Consider the following 20,328-nt stretch of genomic DNA (forward strand, 5'->3'; position numbering starts at 1 on the left):
ATTTTCCTTCAGCAGGGGACCACAAGTATGTTAGTTATGCAAATTATTTAGTGGGGTACTCCTCAACGTGTGGAAAAGTTCAGAAATGGGAAAGTTCATAAATGCAAAACAGTATAGTGATTAGGTAACATTTTTAATACTGTGTGTCTTACAGAGATCACTTTTAACATTCACAATACTATTAATAACAATTCAGAGATATAGAAAGGAATAAGAAAGTCTATACAGAGAAATGTATAATTCATACATCACACTACAGTTTCATGTGCTTATTTAGAATTTAAATTAACTTAATAAAGTTTTAAAACACCAACAGATAAATAACAGAGCTCAAATTCCATGTATTTCATAAAATTATTTATCACAGACTGTTTAAACAAAGTGCTGCATAATTTTCTCTCAGTACAGTGACAGAGGTTCTCTAATTACTATTATGTGTAAACAAAGACAAAATAGCTTTGGTGAAACATTGAACTGGATGACATGAGCTAATAAAAAATTTTGTACACATCCTAAAGTAGTTCCAGCTTTATATGAATATTTCTTGATTCATACACTCACTATTAGCTGGCATATGTTTCCACAGAAATCAAGCCATATTTAAAAATCTTTTAAATACTTGGTGACAATTTTCTGTGCCATATCATTATGTACTGACAGCATTCTCAAATAAATCAAGTAGTTTCTTGATCGCCTTTCTGGTTATACCATAAGGAATTCAACATACGATAAATTTCAAAATGACACAGTGTGTTGTTTAGAGTAACATGCTTATACAAGGCAGAGAACAATTCCATATTTCAGTCTAACAAATGACAACCATACAAACAATTTTATTGCTATTTTGAGTAAAAGAGAAAGAAAGGAAGATGGCCTTTTGACACGTACTTAAAGATTTTTGGAACATTGTTCCAGGAGAAACAGTGATCTCTTAATATTATAAATTATTTCAATACACACAGTCATGACTGCATTTTAACTGTTTAGTTTTATTTTCAGATGACTGGTTTCAATATTTTAAGATTCCCCTTCAGATCTTACATTCCTTGATGACTGTAGGAACCTTTGGCTTGCTTGCATGGTTGGTTGATTAAAGGGACTAAACTTCTAGGTCATCAGTCCCTTTTTCCACGAACAGACAGGTCTGTATGACTGTAGAGCAGATATAGCCTACCATGCAAAACCCAACCCCAAGGTCTACAGAAGATCAACAAAGACAAGATAAGGGACAAAAAGAAGAAAAGAGGACAGAGGAAGAAAGGCAGGCAAGGTGCCCCATCTAGGGAGCAACCGGAAACCCCTGAAACTGGTGGGCAATGAGGGGACACACGGTCCACACCCCCCGGCACTTACCAGAGATATTCCACTCAGAAATTGCCTAGGAAGGACTAGGAACATGGATAGGGCAAGAGAAGCACACGGAGACAAAAGATGAACAAGTCTAACAGACCACACAAGAGGGGAGAAGAAGAGTAAAAGAGCATGAAGGTCAAAGATCAGGCTGGACCACCAAACCCAGACAGCCACAGCCCAGTCTGGGCACAGCAGACAACAGAGTGTTCGGCCAACCACTCAATGGGCCTATAAGGTTAAGTAGCTCTCCCTTAAAAAGACTGGTAAAAGTCTCCTTTACGAATAAAATGTAAAACTAAGTCAGCCACTGAGGCATTGTCTCCTAACACCAGGGGTAGCTAGTTAGGGTAGCCACAGGCTGGCTAGGTTGGGATAGTCCAGCAAAATGTGGACCTCTGTCAAACTGGAACCACAATGACAGTGGGGCAGGTCCTCGCAATGGAGGAGATGACCACAAATCAGCCAAATATGACTGATGTGGAGCCAGCAAAGGATGGTAGATTCCTCACGAGAGGCCTCCATGGAGGATGTCGACATATTCATAGTCTCCTTTATCACTCGTGGTTAGTTTGAGGAAGTCAGAGTGAGCCATTCCGTATTCCAGATTCCTGGAACTTGATGGCACAATACTGATCAGAGGTCTGTTTCCAGAATACTGATCTCAAGAGTCAGTTTAATGGTGACCAGTTTGGCCAGACTATCAACGACTTCATTCCCTGGGATCTTGATGAGGCCTGGGGCCCAGACAAAGGTCACTGAGTGTACACATTGTCTGAGTGCATGCAGGGAATCCTGGATAGCAATGACCAAGGGATGGCAATGGTAAGACTGGTTGAGAGCTTGCAAACTGCTCAAGGAGTCACTGCATATGAGAAAGGACCCTTCAGTGCATGAACAGATATGCTCAAGAGCACGAGAGTTGCAGTGAAAACACTACAGCCAGAACTTTTGGAATGGAGCAGGTCCATTGGAGCATGCGTGGCAGTGTTCTCCATTCCTGCACAGATGTACCTGCTCCACGACACCAGTTCCTACAGTCATCGATATCTCCCCCCGCCCAACGCCCAAAACAAAAAAAAAAAAAAACCGCACACACACACACACACACACACACACACACACACACACACACACACACACAAAGTGATCATCCATCTCATCAGATTAGGGAAGGACCGGGAAGGAAGTCGGTCATGCCCTTTCAAAGGAGCCATCTCAGCATTTGCCTGGAGTGATTTAGGTAAATCACAGAAAACTTAAATCAGGATGGCCGGATGTAGGATTGAACTGTCGTCCTCTAGAATGCGAGTCCAGTGAGCTAACCTCTGCGCCTCCTCGCTTGGTCTACTTCATCTTCTTCAAACGAATGATGCCAGAACCCACTTTGCATATAGCAAGACAGTAGTTTAAACTATTCTTCTCCCAAATGTGGCTCGATTGTTTTAACCAGTGCACCATCTTGTGTGGTCCATAGAAAAGAGTATCCAAAATACATACTCTGGACAGTTATGGTATTTCAGAGAGAAAGATAATCATTTCAGAGGGTAATTTTTGGGAAAATTTCAATCTTTAAAGTTCATAGAAGTATGCATCCAATTTTCAGTGTGCGTAAATATGGCTGCTGGAATGCAATTAGTGGAGTGCCAATGTCTATGCATAAGTCTTAAACTGAAGACCAATACTCTTTGCTCTAGCATCTGAATTATATTGGACTGCAGTTTCAGGCTGGTTGTGTGGTAATATACATATTTAAAAAAGAAATTGCATGCACACACATAAATACTGAATATCTTGGTTCAGCATGTGACAATGCAGACTTTCTCAGTGTTTTTCACAAATGTATTTTTCTTGGGCTATTAGCCAAGTAATACTGGAATTCAGTCTTCATCTGATGACACAAACAAGAAACTTGTTGAAATGCTTCTTAAAGAGAAGGTTGTTACCTGGCTGACAAAACAAGAAATTTTCATCAGCTACGATACGGTATTTTAAAATGGAATTACTCTTGTTATTTCTGAAGATAATCAACAAGATGTACCTAACTTCAGAGTACCAGATTCAGAATATCATTTATGTTTTCAGAGACATTTACCAGACTAGCACAATTAGTAGCACACGTATTTCTTCCCGAAAAGCAATTGAATAAAATGTCAATAAAGCACAAGTCATTTTGCAGCCAATAGAACATTCCTTCCATTAGCACAAAAACAACTGCTACATGAATAGGTGTTCCTCTCCCACAAGTAGATGTGCTTGACAACTTTTTAACTGAGCCTAATATTTTACCAAATTGTCTTACAAGGACCAAGTATGGACACTTTCTATAAACTGAGTTGGCACTTTTATCTGAAGAGTTTTCCTTAGATTCAAAACTGAGGATGTCATACAGCATTAAAATTAAATACAGGGTGTTCAAATCTTCAGTGCTCAAACTAACAAGGATGATACAGGAGGCAAAAAATCGTAAAGCAACCATTTGTCAGAAACCTATATTGCATGAGCACTGAAAATGCATAGGCAATACGTGAGTGGATCAAATAAAAGTTTCAAATAACTTCCGGGAATTCAGCCAGGTAACACTTTCAGCGACCACCGATATTTCGGCGGGAGAACACCCCGCCATTTTCAAGGCAAACTTACACCAAATGTTAGTTTAAGATATATAGAATGTTGCAACACTGAATTACTAAAAATTGGGTAGCAGTAGTGCCTCCATGACAGTTGCAGGGTTAACATGAAGCACTACACATGGGGCAAACTGCAAGACATGTACAGAGTATTCTTTGATGCTCACCTGACAATGATATTCGAGGAGGTACAGCTAGATATCAGGAAGATGAAGTGGTTTCAGCACGATTGGGGCCCAACGCACTTTGCAGAACTAGTCCGAGCAGTAATAACCACTAATTTTTCCAATCGTTGATCGACCAGGGAGGATCTGTACACTGGCCTGCAAGGTCTTTGCCCCATTAGAGTTCTTTCTCCGGGGCTACATGAAAGCCAAAGTGTATTCTACCCCTGTTAACTCATAAATAGAATTGGTTGCAAGAATTCTTACGACAGCCACACAAACACAAAACACACCGTGATTTTTCCTGCAAACATGGGACTCACTGCTACATCGATACTGACCCTGCACTGAGGATATGGGTGCTCATTTCTAACCTTTATTGTAATGTAATAGTGATCGGAACAATAAATCAATGAAAAACATTTAGCACTGTTATATTCTCAATCACACACAGTAACTTCCTGCACACTCAGTACTCCAACAACATCTGTTTGTGACACATGGTTGCTTTACAAAATATATTCATTTTTGTCTCCATCATCATCCCTGCTAATTTGGACACTGAATTTTTGAACACCCTGTATAGAATATGCCACTCATTACAAATCTAAATTCAACAACCCCTGTTTGATAAACCAGTCACACCATTCATGTTCATTTGCCATAAAGTTTCCCAAGATCATTACATTTTCATCTGTAGGGTTGGGTGAGGTGCGAGACCTACAGAAACCTGACAAAAGAAAAACTTATTACTCGCATTATGAACAGTGCTATCCTCATGAGGTTCCCTGAATAGCTAAACATAATCTTGTGAAGAGATCAGGGAAGTTAACTGAAGTTGGTGTTGGAGTTATGAAAATTTAATCTGGACTTATAAGTTATTGCTGTGTTTTCACCAATTTATGAGCTCTTGATCATTCCTGTAAAATGCTTCATTATACATACCATTAATTCAGCCTACACTAACTTAGTGGAAAGAGTACACATTTTATGCCATTTCTAATTTAGTATTTTCCACATTCCTTCTTTCTGAATATTTACCAATCTTTCCCCAACACTGACAGCTTTCAGTACATTGCCTGCATGTAATTACTGCCCCTCCCCTACTAACTTATACAGTGCTAATGTTCTTCTGTGACAAGTGTGTAAAAATCAACTGACACAAAAATATGTGAATTATGCAAACAAAATGCACAAAATATGATCTTTCATTTACGGCATAATCTATGTACTGTAGATGTACAGAACTTCACATACTCACAAAATCATAAAACATTTGGTTCATACACTCCAATATTACAACAGAAGATGTCTCATGAATAATATAAAGTGAAGTAACATCAAGCTACACACTTTACTTTCCTAACAGTAGCAAACTCTATCAGTAGGTATAGTTGTTCTGGCCACATACTACAGAAGAACAAATCTAAGATCACATGATTCATCAGATTCATTAATGGGTGATGTTAATTGTAGGTTTAGACAACCAGATTCATTTCGTAACTACAATAAAACCACAATTATGATTTTATAATGAAATCACTGACAAGGAGACCACCTGGAAATTATATTTATCACGTGTAATATTCAGAACTCAAATATTGATATTCCATGGCAGTTTGTCACACGTCTTCTAGTTTCTAATTACATATCACATGCACTGAAAATATAAATTCTCGATCATTGATATTTTATAGAAGATTATTTAAATTAAAAAATATCAAAATTTATTAATGATCTTACATGTAATATTGATAATCAAGAATTTATATTTGCAGTGAACACTGGAATTTTGCATGTGATATGTAATTAGGAACAAGAAGATATGCATTTTTCTTAAAAAATAATGATAGGATATGTGTTGGTTAGGATATGTTTGATCAGTTTTATATACTAATGTGGAGGTATTCAAACTGGGAGAAAAGAGACCGCAGCAAGAGTCAAACAAGCGATCCATTGATTATACGATTACCATTCTCCAATGGCACCAGCTGAGCCATGCTGCCAATCAAGGAATTCGCCATAATTTTAGGGAATTAAAGTCCCTTGGAAAACTTGAAAGTCAGTTTTCTCAAAAATTTCAGAGAGTTGAATTGACTTACTTTGGAAGACTGACATTAAAAAATTACAAAAATCCAACTGCTGGGTGGCATCCCTGAGAGATGAATTTCTACATGGAGGAATTCTTCACTTAATCACACAAGATTCAGTGGATACAGGAAGCAGGTTAGACATCATCATAATGTTTGTAATTAATAACCATACTGACTATGTATGTGCATGGTTTTTTTCCCTTGTGATTGTGTCTTTGTGAACACACCACAATAATACAATATCGCAACTACAGATCATTATTCACTGGGATATCTATTCATTCTCTGGGACAATACAAGCCAAAGCTAAGTCGTCAGGAAACAAGTCTGTATACGGTTCACAAAATGCTGATTATGAACGTTACAAGTGAAAGAAACTAAGGAATTAAAAGAAAACAAACAGAAATTGTGAGAGTATAAAAAACAAACACATTAGAGAGAAACATTTTCAACTACAGCGAGGTACTCCTGTATGCAACAGAAGCAGTGTGCCACAGGGAGACCTTTTAATTTATATCTGAAGTCTTGGGGTTTATCACTCTGTTTTTCTAGTTCTGCTGGAGGGCTATTGGAAATGAAACTTTCTGAATAGTGCACATATTTCTGAGCAATGCTTAAGAGAGTGTCATTCACATGCAAATCAAAAAAGTGGTTCAAATGGCTCTGAGCACTATGGGACTCAACTGCTGAGGCCATAAGTCCCCTACAACTTAGAACTACTTAAACCTAACTAACCTAAGGACATCACACACATTCATGCCCAATGCAGGATTCGAACCTGCGACCATGGCGGTCGCGTGGTTCCAGACTGTAGCGCCAAGAACCACTCGGCCATTCTGGCCGGCCATGCAAATCATTTTTCCATCAAGTGTTCACTGAATGAATATTGCACTTTCTTTTGAATGAGTCAGTTCTGTCAACAACAAACCCCATGAGGGAATATACACTAACAAAGGAAGCAGCTACTTGGGTAGCAGAGTACTTGTGGAGTACACACGAGTGTTTTTTAAGGCTAGGCAATAGTTTAAGAGCCTCTTATTAATGTTCGCCAGCCATTAAATAGAGAGTAAACCAAGATCACGTACAAAGTAAAGACATTTCAGCTGACAAAACTTTAACAGCAAATTGTCAAAGTAGTCATAAAAAAGTTCCTGAATTTATTGCTCTCCAGAAAAGTTGTCACACTCAAATTATTCTCAAAACCAATAGTGGCTGAAACCCAATGTACAAAACACCAAAATATTTAGTGAGGTGTGGAATATTTACCAAAAAGACAGATCAGAACCCAATAGGAGGGGAAGTGTTCATTGCAGTCAATGAAAACATTGTGTCCATCAAGGTGGAAATTGAGTCTAACTGTGAAGTTATCTGGACGCAAGTAACAGGCTTAGGTGAACACAAGTCAGTTGTGTTCTGTGCAACAGAAGTTAGTTGTTGGATGTTTTTACTGCCACCTGATTCCACTACGACAAAGAACGTTTACACTCAGTAACATGGAAGTACCCAGCGCATGCAACATTAGATGGGGGCAACTTTAACCTACCGAGTATTGACTGGGATGTCTATGGACTCATTACAGCTATTATGGACAGACAGTTGTGTAAAGTAGTCTTGAAAATGTTTTCTGAAATCTTTATTGAGTAGCTCATTTGACAGTCTGCACACAATGGAAATGTTTTAGTCCTTGTGGCTACAAACAGACCTGACCTTATCAAAAGTGCCAGTATAGAGACAGGAAGTAGTGGTCATGATGTCATCATAGGAGAGTATTTTTGCTAGAAAGAGCAGAGAAGCAGTTTGTGATGAAGCAAGCTGGGATGTTTTTTATTTCCCCTCTTGTTTAGCCATCTGCCTCCTTAAAATTCATTTTTTCACTTTTAACTAATTACCATTAACTTAAGTGAGTATAATCTGCATCTTCATAAAAGAGAAAGTTTGGCCCTCAGTTTTAAAGAATATAACACCAGGTATATGTAATTGATTTTCTAATTTATTTTGACTATTACTAGTTAGTATATTTTGTTATAGGGTATATCAGTAATTGTTTCTTAACTTAAATTCTATTGTTGACTTATAAACAAATATAAATCCTGTTTAGTTGTAAATGTTTGGAGGAACAACTAACAGTATTCTTAAAGAATTTGTTTGGCTTTATTTGAAAACATGTTAGCAAAGCCAGCTCTTAATTCCAAAGTAATTTTCAGTTTCATCGAAAGTATTGTTTGCATAACTATATTTGTTAATTTCATGATTTAAACAAATAATATGGCTTAACCTTTGTAGTAGAAGAAACTGTTAAAAAGACTCAATTTTCTGATGTATGGAGTTAATTGAAGGAGTTAAGTTTTAATTGTAATTTCTGTAAATTAAACATTGAACAATCTGTAGTTTCAGTGCCTATTATTGTGATGATGTATAAGGGCCCGATTTTCGGGCCTGAAGCAGTCAGTCCATGGCCGAGTTTCAGACAAAGAACCCGTATTGGTTAGAACAACAACAATGCACCCACTTAACTGTGAAATAAGTGTAATAGGCGATGTGCTAAGACAATGTCACTATCTGTTCAATATGTACCATATTATGCGGCAATAACTGTGTGGTTGGGTTTTAACTGCTCGTAGATGTCCAACAGTAAACACTTGTAGCAGTGCTTGCTTGCAACCTATTAATGAGACTTATCAAATGTTAAACAATACTGCACTGGCCACATAACTGTGTATTATTGTGGGGTTGTGAACAATGAAAGTAAAGAACTAGGAAACACAAATATGCACCTGTAGGTTACATCATTTGAAGTAGTTAGTGTTGAACTTCCACTCCCCATTATTCAGCCAGTATCGCAATGCAGTACGTCGAGACCAAGGACCATCAATCAAGAAATAAAGCAGGCAAACGTCACAAGTTGCTAGCATCCCACTTAGACAGTGAATGGACATCACTCAGTTCCAATACTACAGACACAGAGGAATTATGGACAAAGTTTAAACCGACTGTAAATCACGCTCTGGAGGAGTACATGCTGAGTAACTTCATTACGAGTGGGAAAGACCCACTGTGATTTAATAACAAAACTTCATAAAATACTGAAGAAGCACAGACTGTTGCACTCCCAGTTCAAAACAGAATGCGTGAATGGTGTCAGGAAAAGTTAGCAGAAATCTGAGCTTGTAAGAAGGTCAACGAGCAAAGCATACAACAACTTCCACGTCATACCTTAGCAAAAGATTTTGTCAAAAAACCAAGATAATTTTAGTCCTGCATAAAATTGCAAAGCAGGTCGAATGCTTTTATCCAGAAATTTGTTGACCACTCTGGTGTAACCATAGAAGACAGCAAAAGGAAAGCTTAAGTTTTTAAATTTAGTGTTTAAGAAAACATTCACACTTGAGAATTATATAAACATACCATCATCTGACTTCCATGTGGAAGACATAATAATAGGCATCTCTGGCATAGAGTGTCACCCGAAAGAGTTGAAAATAAATATGATGCCAGGTCCAGATGAAAGGCTAATTCAGTTTTGCTGAGAGTGCTCCACAGTACCGGCCCCTTACTTAGCTCGCATTTATCACTAATCTATCACCCACCACAAAGCCCCAAGTGACTAAAAAAGTGCAGGTGATTCCTGTATACAAAAAGGATGAGCAAACTCACCCACAAAATGATAGACCAATATCCTTAACATCACTTTCATGCATAATTCTTGAACGTATTCTCAGTTTGAATATAATAAATCTCCCTGAAAAGGAAAAGCTTTTGTCCGCAAATCAGCAGAGATTTAGAAGGCACTGCACATGCAAAACTCCGCTTGCCCTTTTCTCACACGAGATCCTGTGATCCACGGTTGAAGGGCAACAGGTATATTCCATACTCCTAGACTTACAGAAGACATTTGACACGGCACCCTTCAGCAGGTTGTTAAAGAACATCGGTGCGTACGGATTAGGTTCACAGATAAGTGAGTGGCTTGAAGACTTCTGATGCAATAAACAACTTTGTCAGAACTTAACAACTGCTACAGCTGCAACTGCAGCCGTGAAATGTAAACACACAGCTAATATTTTGATGAGCGACTGAGAACTACTAAATTTAATATTTGAATACAGTGCACAAACAAATCAGTATGTTGTCCTCAATGGCGAGTGTTCATCAGAGACAAGGGTACCGCCCAGAATGCCCCAGGGAATCGTGATATAACAACACTTATTCTCTACAAAAATAAATTATCTTATCGACAGTGTAAGCAGCAATCTGGAGCTGTTTGCTGATGACGCTGTGGTGTATGGGAAGGTATCATTGTTGAATAGCTGTAGGATGATACAAAATGACTTTGACAAAATTTCTAATTGGTGTGATGAATGGCAGCTTGCTTAAAATGTAGAAAAATGTAAGTTAATGCAGATAAGTAGGGGAAACAATCATGAAACGTTTGAATACAGCACTGACAGTGTGCTGTAGGGATGGCAGTCATCACTGAAATAACCAGTTCTGTTACACTAGCTTTTCTACAAGTTCAGTTTAACCTGACTGTTAAAACTGCTCAAAATAAGTAGTTCCTGAAATAAATAAATTTTCAGTTTTTACTGCTATTATTTCAGTAAGAAATACAGACTTCAAATAAAAATTGAAACATTCTGATGAAGGGGAAGGAGCAGGAGATTTCAACTGATATGAGCCTGAGACTGAAAGAAATCTGTCACATTGCCTCCTGCAAAGATTGCAAAGGGAAAATGAGTGGTTCAGCAATGGTGACAGCAAAAGGTCACAAGTGGATGAGTTTTCTGCATCTTCATTTTTGGAATATATCGATTTTTCACCCTGAAGTAATCACAAAAGTAAGGGTTCAGTTACTATCCCAAGTTAATGGCATGTCAATAAAACTGTATGTATATCAAACAAATTTACCTTCTTTCTCAAGGAATTTTGTGAATGTTTCCTGTTTATATAATGTCACAACTTTGTTGGGACTACCACTCTTTTTAATCAATGCTGTTCCAATTCTTACGGCGTGTATTTGTTGCTACTTTCTAATGGCACTGTCATTATTAAAATAGCACTGTTCACTTTCCCATTTTTTTTACAAGAACACAATATTTACTTGTTTTTGAAAAAACTTTTATTTAAAATCTGAAAACTTTGGCACTGAAGCTATGGCAAATCGATATGCTGGTTTTTTATCTGGTAATTAGTACAAAAAAGAAAAAACTGTTATAACACAGGCCACACAAATACCAAAAAATATCCTACAGTGTTGCTTGACAGTGTCACATCAATTAAATATCTAGGCATAATGTTGCAGATTGGTATGAAACAGAATGAGCACATAAGGGCAGCAGCAGGGAAAGCAAATACTCAACTTCAGTTTATTGGAAGAATTTAAGAAAAGTGTAGATCATCTGTAAAGAAGACAGTGTTTAGAACACTAGCGTGACCCATTCTTGAGCATCGCTCATGTGTTTGGGATCCCCACCAGATCGGATTTAAAGAGAACATGGAAACAATTCACAGGCAATTGCCAGATTTTCTACTAGCAGGTTCAATTAACATATGAGTATTACTGAGATGCTTCTTGAACTCAAATATGAATACCTGGAGGGAAGACAATGTTCTGTTCACAAAGTACCAGTGAGAAAATTAAGAGAACTGGCATTTGAAGCTGACTGCAAAATGAATCTACTGCCACCAACATACATTTCACATAAGGAGCACAAAGGCAATATAAGAGAAACAAGGGCTCTTATAGAAGCATATAAACAATCACTTTTCCAATTGCTCTATTTGCGAAAGGAACAGGATAGGAAATGACTAGTTGTGGTACGTGGTACCCTCTGCCATTTGTCACACGTCGGCTTGCGGAGTATGTATGCTGGTATAGATATATGTACAGGGATGCCAGTATTCAAATTCCAAGACATGTGAACAGTGGCCTACATGCAGTTCACGAGCTGACACTGCAGATCTGTCTCACTTCCCTTTTCTGGACTACTAATATTCTTGTCGAGTCCACATATATGCCCCCAAATAATGATATCATACGGGACAGTACAAAAGCCAGCAAAGTGAACAAGCCTTTGTATTTCAGCGTCAGTGACAACTGGGCTTATGCTTATAGTGAAGGCAGCAGTATTCAATTTCTGCACAAGATCTTTAACGTGATACGTTTAAGAAAGCTTTTCATCTGCCATCAGTGCTGGGAATTTAACATTGTTGACTTCGCTGACTGTTTGACCATCTTAAGGCAACAATATTTACAAGAGTTCTGTCAGAAGCTGTATGCAATGTGTTTTGTTGCAATTAAGCATTAATCTGTTCTGTGAAAGCCATGTGCTGTTACAAATTACCCTATTAGCAAGATCATTTACATTATATTCCACATCATGCACAATAGCAGTGAAGGATGGAGATGACTGAAGAAAAAGGAAAAACCACAAGTCACAGGATTTGTACAAACTGCTGGGCATTATGGCTGTGTATAGGAAGAGGAGACTAAAGGGGTCTGGGCATGTTGTGTGTCAAGAAGGCGATATCATCCCAGGCAACAGATCCAGGGGAAGACCACGGCTGAGGTCCAAGAGGATACAAATATGATGAAGACTAGCTGGAGAAGAATACGTGGACCGAGGAGGCTGATTGGTGGGGCCAAAGACAGACTGTTTGTGTGGCCGAAAAAGTAAGTAAATAAGTAAGTGAATTATGTTTAATGGTAGGTGATTGATGCATATCAAGTAAAAGCAATGGGTGCAGAACAGAACACACTGTCAGCACACACTTTACATGACCGAAGTAAGACAAGGCTCTTATATGTCTGTTGACACTGTCCCCGGAGGACAATCTTCTGCTCCCTACTTTCCTTATATGAAGTGAACATTGTTGAGCTTTTCCCCAAATTCTATAACGTACCAATTTATGCAAAAGTGCTATGAAGTCTACACTATTAAATGCTATTGTTAAATCAACAAACTACTGTCCTCAGCCTACTGTTCAGCTCCACTAGCACCCAACACAAAAAAGTATAAATTTCAATTTCTGTAGATACTCCTTTCTGGGACCAAACTAAGTGTGACAATGAATTACGTGCACCACGAAGTTCCACTGCTCTCTTATTGTTACATTCTCAATAATTTTAAAAAACACCGATAACAAAGAAACTGGTCTGTAATTGTCTTCTTCATCTCTTTCACCTCATTTAAAACTGGTTTAAGGTACGAGTATTTCAATCTGTCAGGAAACTGACCACATCTGAAATACATTTTGCACAGGTCACAGAACACAAGCAGTATATGGTGCACTGATCTTCATCTTACTACTTGATATTTCATCATACCCACAGGAGTCTTTACTCTTACTGATTTAATAACTGATTCAGTTTCATATTTGCTTGTTTCATGTAGCTGCACGTGGTATAATTGTTTCGGGACACCAGCTTTTAAGAGTTATAAAACTTTACTTGTGCCAACAGAAGTTTGATTTATCTTGCCAAGTAATGACAAGAAGTGATTACTAAATATCCTACACAACCTGGATGGATTACTAACAGTTTGATCCATTTGTGAGAAAACTAATGAGCTGGAAATAGATACTTTCCCAGCAAAAGTCTATTAACAACATCTCAATTTGTAAGTTATGTAAGTAACAATTCCTTTTTAAATTATATATTTGCTTATTTATTGTTATTTAAACACCACCAAAAGGAACTTATTTTCAGGCCTCCCTTCAGAAACGAGGCAAACAGAAATGTTGAACAAAGATGGTGCCAACAAGCTTGCAGTACACAAGTAAATGTTTTGTCTAAGATTCAACATCATCAAACGTCTGTGCGTGTGTACCATGGTTTCATAGCTAGTTTCTATATACTACAGAAGTCAGAAACGAGAGTCACAACGAAGAATTTTTACCTGAAACCTGAGAGTTTCATAAAAGCTGTGATTTTTATTGTTCCCCTGCCTGTACCTATTTGATGCAGCCACAGTTAACAGTGTCAGTGACTAACACTTGTTTTGCTTCTTATTAATTGATAATAAATTCAAGCAATCCCCAATAGTGTATTCTCAACTCTGAAAGAACAATACGTACCAATCAACCTGCAGCCTGCATTCTACATGCAATGAAATGAGAGAACATGATTTCAACTTCAATTTGAATTCCTTTTTGGATTTAGGACAAATGTGAAAACTACACTAGATGTGCAGTCACATGTATCTCAACATGTTCATCATTTCTGTACACGAGTTGCATTCTGATAAACATATTCATTTAAAAGTGTTAATGTACTAACATACTAAACATATGTGTCTTTCATTCTGTTCCACCTTCAAGGTGAACCTTAGAGGAAGGACAAATGCATGTATAGAGGAAATGTCAGAAAATAACTACTTAGCAAGGATCCTGAAGGGAATGCCATGGACATTGTGGTTAAGAGTGGTCGTAATGTTTACATATTTTCAATCCAGGTAATGAGAAATTCAAATATCCAATAACCAAAGGTAGTAACCCAATTTTTTTTGCAAAAGCTGGGGCATAATTACATATAAGTGGGATATTTCATTATATTAACAACTACACAGCGGCATTTAATTTATTACTGAGATATTCAACTTCCAGATCATCTGAGAATATATAATATGTCTACTGTCAAATTCAAGAAACTGATGACAGTGTACACAACGTAAGAAACAGAAAATATTTTTCAATCAGACTCCACACTGAACTCATCAGCCACATAATAGCCTACTAATAAGTTCAAATATTTTAAAATACAGGAATTGCTAGTTAATGAATGATATTTTTAATTAATTGACAAAAAGAGTTCAACATATCGAGATTGAGCCATAAGCAGCTATATCAAATGTTCCTTGCTTCTAAGTTAGGGAAAAGTTGGAATGATTATCATGAAGCTAGGAGTGCAGCAAAGAAGACAGTTGTGGCAGCACAATTGGCCCATCTGAGCGAAATTTATGATAAACTTGAAACACCAACTAGAGAGCTTGAAATCTACAGACTTTCAATACAGCATGATAGACAAACAGCAGACAAAAAAATCCTGTGGAATTAACAATGAAAATGCAAACTTGTCACCACTAGGAAGAAAGTAGCAGAGTGATGGCAGCAATACTTTGCGAACATCTGCAATGAGGAGTTTCCACAGGCTTCAGTTCTAGTGTCAACACCTGTACAGGTACCCACTGTACCAAGCACCAAGGATGAGGTAGCTGATACTCTGCATAAAATGAAAAATGGAAATGCAGTGGGACCTTCAACTGAATGGCTGACAGTTTTCTTAAAGAAAATTGTTGAAGAGAGAAGGATCCCAGCTGACAGGACTTGTAGTAAAACAGTTCCAATTTGGAAGCAGAAGGGTAACCCAGGTGAATGTAGCAACTACTGTTTGTTACATTTTCTAACACAAACAATGGAGATCTTCAGCATCATTGATAAAAGGATCTGACAAATGATCTGTCTCACCACTCTCATCACCAATCAATGTGGATCTGTGATGGGATGTAAGATGACAGATGCTATTTGTGCTGCCCGCTTATTGAAAAACACTGAAAAGTCAAGGCAGCTACACACTGTTAAAGTATACCAATACGTAATCTGTTTAATTGCACTTTATGGTGCTGAATGCTGAAGTGAAACAGTGACCTGCTGTCATGGAAATAAAGATTCTCAAATGGACATCTGGAGTAACACTGCAGAATCATGTCACAAATGATGAGGTTTGTAAGTTATATGAAGGAGCATCAACAGTACATAAGATGACAAAGTCATCTACAATGGTATGGCCATGTTCTTAGAGCAACAACAGTGACAAAGACTGATTTTAGTTTGAAAGGCAAATGATAAATGGCCAGTAAGACGACACAGGAAATGATAGCTTGACATGCTGCACGAAGATTTCAAGATCTCATGCTTGCACCCTGACCAGACACAAGATCAGATAAAATGGTGAAAGACAGCCAAAACAGTGGACCCTGATAGCATGAAGGACAAATGCTAAGGAAGAAGAAGAATATTTCACATGAGGGTGGTGCATGCCTAAACAGGTGTCTAGTGTTGAGTACTGCCAATTTTCTAACTGTACGTCCACCCAAGCAACACTTATGATTCCTTAACTGAAGTCCCTGTCTGCTCTGGCAGCAGATCTTTCTGTATCTGATATTCCACTCTTATTGCCACACCAGTCAGGTGGCAGGGTCCACTGTTTTGCCTGTATGTCACCATTTTATGCTATCTTGTGTCTGGTCAGGGTGCACGCATGAGATCTTCATGCAAGGTGTCTAGCTATCACTTCCTGTGTCATCCTATCAGCCATTTACAGTTTACTCTTCAAACTAAAACCAGTCTTTGTCTCTATTGTTGCATCTGCTCTAAGAACATGCCCATGCCATTGACCATGTTAATAAATGTAAAGCTTCTCTTAAAATAATTAGCAGCAATGAAAGCAAAATTTGAAAAGTCTTATTTTCAAATATGCATCACAAAATCCATTTTTACACCAACTGCAATTTATTTTCTACGAAAGCTTTGTGTCTTTTTATGTTATTGTCGATCATTAGTATCAAATTCAATACCACTGTAAATTTACAATAAGAATTGCATATGTGGTTCATGTTACAGTAAGTAAAGCAGTCACCAAACCGAAGACTGTTTTGAACACCACTGTACTTTAATAGGCACAGTCTTGTTGGAGGTGGTATGCTGTTGCCTTCATCCAACCTCTGAACTGACTTACCCAGACAATTATAGGGGAACCTACAGTTTAATGTGAATTCTGAATCACAGTGCAACTCGGCATTTTTCACATCTACAAACATTGACAGAGGTGACAGCAGCAATAAGTGACACATAAAAATCCTAGGAGTGACTGGAGATTGAACCCGAGACCTTTGGATTTGTAATCTGTTACCGAGTCACCAAGGTACAACAGTAATAAAGAAATTATTGGTTTCTGAAAACACAGAAGTTTTCTTACAAAAGGACAAAACTGGACAGTAGCATTGCTGAAACACCCACTGTACATGCTTATGCACATGAAATGAAGGTAAATGTGCTTAGGGACTGTTACAATCTAGTTAAAAAATTTAAGTAGTACTCTACCTTCATAAACTATGAGATACTATTAGAAAAGGTAAATGTACATCGGAAACAAAAGGATACAGTTGTTCAGAAAGTTTGTATATTCGTGTCATGAACTTGCTCAGCTCTTCACATTTAGCCATGAGCTGGTACATCAACTAAAACATGAAAAATATTACAGAAAGCAAATAAATAAAACAGAGGAATTCAGGCAAACAATAGTATTGAAATTTTAGAATACCAGTTCAAAGTAATGTTAGAGACACAGAGCACATGTGCTTTAACACTTGGTTCAAATAATTTAAATAGCATATTATTTGCTCACAGCATACTTGATTAACATCACTTCTTTATGAATGAACTTCCATTTCTATGCTGTCATTCTATTTTTTTCCCTTTCATCTTTCACAGTTGTGGAATGAACTGAACTATACAATTGAGAACTACACAACTGACAACTAAACTATATAACTATGGCAAAATATTATAGATAACATTTTTTTTAACTTACCTTAATATTTGAATCAACAGCATCACATGTTTTGCAAACGGCATCCCTGTATGTTTCCAGACACTCAACTGTAATAGCTGATACCTATAACAAAAGGGACAGATATTCATTCCATAATTACTCTGGACTTCCATGTTTAAGACAAATAAAGAAGCACAAATGTGTTCAATAGGTATACCAACACTGTGCAAAATCCCTGCTAGGTTTTCTGTTAGGGTATCGACAGATGTAGCTAACCTCCTCACTTCCTGCTCCAAATCATTTAGAACATTGGGATCAACAGAAGGAAGCTGTGGCATTAATGCTTGTCTATAAAGACAAGGAGTTGAAATCCGCGATCCAGGAAACGGAGGCGTATCTGTAACGTTTACAGTTACCACAAATATCAGCGATGGAAGTACCAGTAGGTCTACTGACAACACACATTAGCACTTTCAGTGTTAGAAAAGAACGCTAAAATGTAATACATACCACCTTTCTTTGTAATAGGACTTGAGAGCTTTATTTTGGTTTCCAGGTCTTCTGCAACGAATAACACCATATCACCTTCCGTAGTAACAGTGCCCTCCAAATGCAAATCCTGCAATGTCTTATGAATAGACTGTACATTCTTTTTCTGCAACGCGGAACTTTCAGCACACCTCTGTAGCTCCAGCTTGTCAGGTCGTTTATTATCGCTGTCCTGCGGCTCAAACCTTGCACCCTCCGAATCACTCTTCTTCTTGCAAGCCATTTCGTCTGAGCACGGAGACCCACCAAACGAGCGATTTTCAAAAATTGAAGCATCTGGAGGTGACGTTAGCGAATCGAATGATATTTCTGAATACGAAGCTGTCATCTCGTGCAGCTGAGAAAACGAAAGAGGTGAAATTTCATTCATTTACACATTCATACAGGCAATAATTCGTCCATATATACCCACAAAAATCTTACCCGATCATCATACATATCAATCGTAGAAACTTCTTCGTTTCTTGGTGATATGTGTTCCAATTTGTTGGATAATTCTGTAGCAAATTCCGGATTAAAAGTTCCGAAATCATTTTCGCATGGAGAAACTTCATCTTTCCGTTTTTCTGGAAATGTTGCCATGGCTGTCCTATCACTTTTACTCAGCGCGTCATGAAACAAGTAAATCACAGCTGACACAAATAAACAGCCTAAGCGTCTGCAAAACACGCCGCTCAACAAATGACTGTTCCCTGCGGTTGCATCTTTGACCAGAGATGTTCTGTTCCAAAATAGACAAGCCCGCACTGATGTGTGGCTGTGCGAATACTAGTATGCCAACGAGTGGGTTCGCTCCTTTCAAAATTACACGATCAAGACCGTTTAGCTTTCCTCATGGAAGTCTTCTTGGATTTCGCGCTCCATCGTAGATTAAATACACAAAGATCGATAGTGAGTATATACTCATGACTGTATAACATATCACAGAGGCGGGTCAAATGGCAACTACCCGTCTGTGCACGCAATAACTCGCTGCAAATCGCGCGCTAGCGCGCGCGCACACACACACACACACACACACACTAAACAGTTTCAGTCTACAGCTGGCCCGTCAACTGTTAGTCTAAGAAAGAAATTTAATTGGCGAGCCGCTACGTTCTCGCAAAGGATATTTCAGTTCAGGGCACTAACTCGTAATGGAGGAAATTCTTCTGTGGATTGTATTCGCAGTTTGTCTTAAAAAAAAAAATAAGTAAAAGAAAAAAATTAAAAAATGCTAGAGACAGAGAGAAAACTCTAAATAACAGTGACTCCTTAAGCGACGATAGTATTCACATTTTAATCTCCTTTGCGAGTTACAGGACGAACTTGACTACTGGGGAAATTATTCGCAAATGGACATGAAGACGTACAAATAGCCATTGTCGTTCGTAAATCCTCATGTACGATTTCTTTTGACTGGTACTCAGTCGTGTTCCTCCCATGACTCGGTATTTCCCAATCGGCCAGAAAGTGCAGAACTTACGTATACCAAAAACTTGACTTATACTGGGTGCCTCTCCTACGGGTCGTCAGGCGCATTTTCTCTCGTGTTTTGGCAGATATTTGGAATTTCTTTATTACAACTTGTATCTGGCGTCAGCCCAAACAAATCCTGTTCATCACGTCTGTCACACGATTCCCAGCGTCGACGGAATGCGTCAGTTTGTTTTCCGTTTCAAACAAAATTGTTTTTAAATAGGAATTTTACGCGCCTATTCCACAGAACGCTTCGAGATTTGTGTAGTGCGATATTAGTTTTATTGATATTTATTAACAGGAACAGTAATACATGATAAATAATCAGCGTTCCAGCAGCGACTGTGCAGCGTGCTTCTGCACGGCGGAACCAGTCAGTGCGGGCCATTGCTGCAGAGTACTCGTCATTCCTCGTGTTTTACTGTCCATGTCAATATATATCGGTAAAAAGAATATCGGCTGCGGTCACAGTGGCACCGATATCAGTGGATTCCGCCGACAATCGACGTCAGCTGACGACGGCTGATCTTTTCAAA

General features: G+C 38.1%; 1 protein-coding gene across 1 annotated transcript; it reads right to left on the reverse strand.

The window, feature by feature from the left end:
• Nucleotides 1-244: 244 nt before the first annotated feature.
• On the reverse strand, nucleotides 245-19,036 carry LOC124555422. The gene is made up of 6 exons (XM_047129326.1): nucleotides 18,758-19,036; nucleotides 18,296-18,671; nucleotides 18,007-18,182; nucleotides 17,825-17,908; nucleotides 17,395-17,471; nucleotides 245-698 (listed from the first exon to the last, which is right to left on the reverse strand). Exons 1-6 carry the CDS (start codon nucleotides 18,914-18,916, stop codon nucleotides 647-649), a joined length of 924 nt encoding a protein of 307 aa, XP_046985282.1. The 5' UTR covers nucleotides 18,917-19,036; the 3' UTR covers nucleotides 245-646.
• Nucleotides 19,037-20,328: the final 1,292 nt, after the last annotated feature.

Source organism: Schistocerca americana, chromosome X (assembly GCF_021461395.2).
Source record: "Schistocerca americana isolate TAMUIC-IGC-003095 chromosome X, iqSchAmer2.1, whole genome shotgun sequence".
In the NCBI taxonomy this organism is placed as follows: Eukaryota; Metazoa; Arthropoda; class Insecta; order Orthoptera; family Acrididae; genus Schistocerca; species Schistocerca americana.

Bases quoted from the DNA above. Each gene is read 5' to 3' on its own strand.
- LOC124555422 (XM_047129326.1), bottom strand. From the start codon at position 18,916: ATGGCAACATTTCCAGAAAAACGGAAAGATGAAGTTTCTCCATGCGAA. The intron at 18,183-18,295 runs GTATGTATTACA...TAAACGTTACAG, and splicing joins TCCTATTACAAAGAAAGGTG to ATACGCCTCCGTTTCCTGGA. The intron at 17,909-18,006 runs GTTGGTATACCT...CTTTTGTTATAG, and splicing joins TAGCAGGGATTTTGCACAGT to GTATCAGCTATTACAGTTGA.